Here is a 5,875-nt window from a genome sequence, read left to right as displayed (position 1 = left end):
CGTAGGTTCGTAGTACACGAGAGGACACTGACGAAAGGTCAACCGGCAGCCTATGCAAAGTACTCGTGTTGACATCTACATGTGTGTGAATCTTTGGATTAACACAGTGCTCTACGCGCCAATCTCGTGGAGGAGTCACTTGTCGTGTCAATTTTGTACCGTTCCACGGTACAAAAAAGAAAAATGAACGGGGGCTCACTCTATTTGTTGGCTTGTCAGCCAATCAGCCAGCAGTATTATTTTCCCACAATAAATCAACACCAACCACCAGCTAATAGACAGTCAGCAGTATTGTTTTCTCATAACAAATCACCACTAGCCACAGCGAAGCGAACGCAGCAAATTCGCATTCACTAGTACTGTTTCCTTTGCAAACAGCGCGTGCTGCGGGAAAGAAAAACAGCAGGTGTTTGTTGGTAGAGGAAACGAGACGCAGAATAAACAGTCATAAACGTCTGGTGAAAACCAAAGCGTGCGTTCAGCCGCTGATGATCACGTGAGCGGCCGAGAAATAGGGAGAACGGCCGAGAAATAGGGAGAACGGCCGAGCCGGCAGCTGTTACTGCTAGCAGCCAAGCATCTATCCTAGCCTCCTCCAGAGTCCAGAGTCCGATCCAGACCTGAGACCTCCATTCCTCCAACCAACTGCAGGAAAGCGGCTGCGCGCTCAAGGGGAAGGGGGTGGATAGACGTGGATTGTTCAGCGACAGCGTTTGGCACCAGGACTGCGCGCACGCGGTACGTGCTGCAACCGTCCAATTCGGCATGCAGGCTGGGTACGTGTGGGGCAGCGCGAGGTACACACGATTCGCGCCTCCATGGCTCCATGCAAAGCCAGCAAGCGGGGGCAGAGTGTGGGCAGGCCTGCTGCCAGCTAGCTATCACCCGAGGTCGCGGCTGCATGGTCCGGCTCCGTCGGCTGAAAGCTGTGCTGCACGCTGAGTTTTCTTTTTTTCTTTTTTGAAAGAAACATGTTTCATGTTTCGAAAAAAAAAGAAACCTGTTTCAGAGTTTTGGCTTGGTCTGTCAGCTGGCCCCTGCCCGGATGAGACCTCGCGCCAGAGTTGTTCACCTGCACAATAATTGCATATATATATATAAATATATAATTGCAGGTACATATATAGGACTAGGAGTAGGTTTTCCATACAGTAGTATTATAAGTATTATAGGGGCTAATTATGGAATCGAATACGAACACTTGCGAAACAAATCACAATAATGTTTAGTGTGCTGATGTGGCGCTCTCTATGACATCCAAAAAGCTTAACGGGTCGAAGAATGATAGGTACAGTTATGAGTTACTCAACCGTTAATCTACATTATATTGACCATGCATGTACGTAGGCTCCTAGCTTGGAAAATACTGTAAATGACTGATTCGTCGTAGATGTTTCTCTCAGTACCTGCTGTTTCCGAAGATTTCAACTACAGATAGGTGGGGGCGCTGTGTGTGCAGTACCACGGGGACTCATGAGACTTGGGGCGCTCAAAGTTCAATGATCATGAACGATTCTGTACACGTCAACCAACCCGGTGGAGAAAATGGCGCTATCGTCTCGGTTCTGTCCCATGCCATGGCGCGGAAATAGAAGGGCAATCAGAGAGCCGGGAACGACGAGGTGTTTGTATCCTTGCTGCTAGATATTGAATACAATATTTGGCGAGTAGTATTATATGCGCCAGCTGTATATGTACAATGAATACGACCGAAATCGGCTGTATTATTGGCCGTCGTTAACTTTGAAAATGAAATATTGTTCCGGTCTTAAGTAAGCGTAATGGATATCTTTTTTTCTTATTTTTCTACAGCAATTTATATAATTGATGAATTAGGCGTCCTAGCTGGAAAAAACTAATGTTGGGGTGGTAAATGGTCTTAATTTTTTGCTTAGATAATCTAAGGGTCAAGTCTTAAAAGAGCAGAGTTCTAATTTTATATAATTTTGAGCTAAAAAAATAGAACCATGGTCATTACCACCTCTATGTGGCACTAAAGTTTTAAAGCTTATCATGACTGCTAGTATAGGTACTTCCTAGGACGAAGCAATTAGAGTAACACACAGATGGATGCCCGAAACCGGAATCCGGGGATGCTGCCCACAGTCCACAGAACGAGATACTACAAATTAACCGGTCATCTCTGCACCCCCAAAGGATGGTCTGTGAAAATGACAGTCCGACGCAGAGAAGGACGGCGCGAAAGTGGGAGCCGTGAGAGCGAGCGAAGACGAAATTCCAAACTCGGCGTTTCTTCTTCCGGAGATATCGGGAATCCTGGCGGCATCACGTCGTCACGAATTTTTAGGTTGGCAGCGTCGAAAGCAACCCCTGATGCTCGCCCGCCCGTGGGGCTGGGAGGAACAGATTATCTGAATCCATCCTTGTCAATCAGAGCTCAACAAGAACCAATTAAACTTTTGATTTTGCAACCCCGGGAGCTCGGCGGCCCGTGGGGTTGGGAGGAACGGATCCTCTGAATCTATCCCTGTCGATCAGAGTCCAAGAACAACCTATTAAACTTGACTTTGATGTTTGCAGGTTTACTTTCTTTGGGTTTCATCCTCGTTAAACTTTGGTTTGTGCAAGTTTTGTTTGGCTTTCATTCTTGACAAACACGTGCATACTTTTCAGAAGTAAGTAGAGTAATTTCAGAAGCGCCGTTCGTAAACAGGCGCTGCTAGCTTTCTGAATTCTGAATTCCACATTGCCACGTGAGTAGGTAGGTAGATTACTCAGATTAAATTTTGTCAGATTAAATTACGAAGAAGACACCCAGTGTGGCAGTGTCCATGTCCGTTTGAAGCCCAAGTGACCAAGTGGACGTAAAAAGATAAACAAGTTTCCTATAAAAAGAACGGAGCTGCTAGCGCCCGGACATACTCCTGCTAATGGGGCGGGGTTTGACGGGTTTTTTAGGTGGGTTTTAATACGGGTACTATTGGATGGGTGAAAACGGGTGACACTATGAAACAGGTTGGGGCGGGTTGGGTTGATGACACAGACGGGTTGGGACGGGTTGGGACGCTATGGTAGTAGATCGGCGCGTAAGTCGCATATCATCTTCCGTCGTGACTTCGGGTTGGGGCGGGTTGGGGCATTGGGCCGACGGGGTGGGTCGGGGCGGGTGGTAGTTAGGACTCTTGAAATATGGGTAGGGGCGGATTTGGGGCGGGTTCAACTCCATTAGCAGGCGTACCCGGACATCCGATCTGACCGCCAGGGGTTCGGTGAAAAAAATCCTGTAGCAACAATGTTCGATGTTGCATGCAACATGGCCGGATCAAATGAAACATTTAGAATATACTAATGCAACATTTATTTGAAACATTGAAAATTAGTGTTTGCGACATCAAAATATGTTGAAAAATATTTAAACGTCTAAGTTTAACATCGAACGGCCCAGTAAAACTCCCGCTGCAACATATGCAATATTTGCGATGTCACGAATCCGCATATGCAACATCGCACAAATCACATTGCAACATCACGAATTTGTAATTGCAACATCACAAATTTTTAGTTGCAACCTCGCATAAATCACAATTGCAACATCACATAAGTCACAATTGCAACGTCACAAAATCACATTTGAAACATCCAAAAAAAGTATGTTGCAACATCTCGAAAATAGATTAAAAATTCCAAATTATGGCTGCAACACCCTGAAATCACGACTGCAACATGGCTAAACATGGAGCTCGCCGCGGCCACATCTCGCTTACCGCCGCCACAGCCGCGCTTGCCGCAGGTAGCCGGTCCGGCACGCAGACGCCACATCTGGGCCCCGCATGCGCTGTCTCTTCCTGCTGCGAGCCGCACTACTGCTGCAACAGCTCCTTCGCCTCCAGCCGCTCCCACGCCGCGCTGCTCCCGCTCGCGCACCGGCGAGCCGCTGCCGCAGCAGCTGCTCCGCCTCCAGCGTGCCCCGTGCACACCACCTCTTCAGTCTCGGCGAAGGAGCTCGTGGGCGGCGGATCCGGCGGAGGAGCAGTGGAGGAGGACGCTCGGCGCCGGTCGACCCCAGAGGAGGAGCTCCGCAACGCCGGCGCCAGCCGCCCGCGCCTACGCCCTGAGGACGTCGGTGGCCGCGACCTAGCGCGAGAATGGCCACGACGGCGGCCAGACCCAGGGGGGCGGGAGGAGACGACGGCGGCGCCTTGCCGCGGGAGGAGCAGATGGAGGCGGCGCCTGAGTGCGAGAGGAGCAGTTGGCGGCGATGGCCACGGGGAGCGGCGGGAGGCGCCATTCATGATGGAGGGGGAGGGGGAGGGGGAGGGGGGAGGAAGAGGGAGAGGAGGAACGAGACCAGCACGACGGGGAGAGCTAGAAGTTGCAGATGGTGGGAGAAAATGCTGGGGAGACAGCGTTCGATGGATCGGACGCCCGATCCCTAGCATTACCGTAAAAAGAAGAAAGAACAAAGGGGAGAGAATGCCGAACACGCACATTAGCCAATTGCTTAACCCTCCAACTCAAGCAACTTACATTCGACCACAACATACCATCACTTTCATCAGACCATAATAGACCATCACAGTAGTAGTAATGGCAGCAGTACACACCATAGTCCATGACTTGGACTTATCACACTACTAATCCAACACACACGCTAAGCAATGCAACTGGTAACGGACCCCACAACTCGGAGCAGTTTCAGTTCAGACCATACGCATACGCCTTCAACGACTGATTGGCTTTGATCATTACCTGATAAAAGGCTAGACCAGTTGCAGATTATTTATGCGCTAATACTATGTAATTTCGGGTGGTTTATTGGATTAGTTATGGAGGGGATCAGGTCGCTCTTGCCGTCTCTGATGCGGATCAGATGGCGAGGACGAGGCCCGGCAGCGACTTGTGCGCGCGGTCGGCGCGGCGGCTCTGCCACAGGCACTTGGGGCCTGTGGAGGAGGAGGCGCCCGCGGAGGGCGCGGAGGAGGAAGAGGAGGAGGAGGAAGACGCGGCGTCCTGCTTCGGAGGAGCGGCTGCAATTGCCGCGTTCTTGGCGGAGGCGGCGCCGGAGAGGAGGGTGACGGTGAGGTCGGTGTTGAAGTACTCCCTGAGCTGGGTGATCACCCCATCGGGTCCCACGGTCCAGGCGTGCACCCAGTAGAGCTGGCGCGCGTCGTCGGCGCCCTCGGCGATGACGGTGGACCCGAAGGCGTCGACGGAGCGCGGGGAGAAGACGAAGCCGCCGCTGCCTTTCTCGGCGCCGGTGAGGAGGCGCATCATGTGCTGGCGCGCGGGGGGGCCATGGAACCACCACTCGAGGTCGGGCGCGAGCAGCTCCTGCGCCCGGCGCGCGTCGCGGGCGTTGAGCGCCTCGTAGAGGCGCAGCGCCAGGAAGCGGTTGCGCTGCTCCTCCGACTCCTCCGTCCCCCCGAGGGCGGCCAGCTCCGCCGCCTCGTGCGGGCGCGGCGAGGCCGCTCCCTGACCCTGGTGGTGGGTAGCCAGCTCCAGACGCGAGCCCCCCGCGCAGGCTCCCTCGACCTCTTCTCTCGGGAACGCGGAGGCTACCCTGCAACGGGAAGCGCTGCTCGGCGGGGGGAGAGCAAGCAGAGTGGTGATGGCAAAAGCCAAACGGAGAGCGAGACGAGTGGTGGAGGTGGGGCCGTAGGGGAGGCGCGCGGGGGCGGTTTATATAGGTCCTGTTTAAACCCCTAAACAAAAAACGTCACATCAAATGTTTTGACACATACATAGAGTATTAAATGAAATCTATTTACAAAAAGTTTTCATAGATGGGCTGTAAATCGCGAGACGAATCTAATGAGCCTACTTAATCCATGATTTGCAACAGTGATGCTACAGTAACCATCTGCTAATTATTAATTAATCATGGATTAATTAGCATCATTAGATTCGTCTCGCG

The 5,875-nt window shown here is 52.0% G+C and overlaps 1 protein-coding gene across 1 annotated transcript; it reads right to left on the bottom strand.

Annotated features, from left to right (window-relative positions):
• Nucleotides 1–4,432: 4,432 nt before the first annotated feature.
• Nucleotides 4,433–5,626, bottom strand: LOC120692545 (senescence associated gene 20-like). Its single transcript, XM_039975868.1, has one exon. It carries the CDS (start codon nucleotides 5,233–5,235, stop codon nucleotides 4,828–4,830), a length of 408 nt encoding a protein of 135 aa, XP_039831802.1. The 5' UTR covers nucleotides 5,236–5,626; the 3' UTR covers nucleotides 4,433–4,827.
• Between the last annotated feature and the right edge of the window lie 249 nt (nucleotides 5,627–5,875).

The sequence above is a fragment of the Panicum virgatum genome, chromosome 9N (genome assembly GCF_016808335.1).
Source record: "Panicum virgatum strain AP13 chromosome 9N, P.virgatum_v5, whole genome shotgun sequence".
In the NCBI taxonomy this organism is placed as follows: domain Eukaryota; kingdom Viridiplantae; phylum Streptophyta; class Magnoliopsida; order Poales; family Poaceae; genus Panicum; species Panicum virgatum.
The sequence above is the reverse complement of the archived record's forward strand: the minus strand, read 5'-3'. Positions and strand labels throughout refer to the sequence as shown.

Excerpts from the sequence above, each read along its gene's own strand:
- LOC120692545 (XM_039975868.1), bottom strand. The coding sequence starts at position 5,235 with ATGATGCGCCTCCTCACCGGCGCCGAGAAAGGCAGCGGCGGCTTCGTC.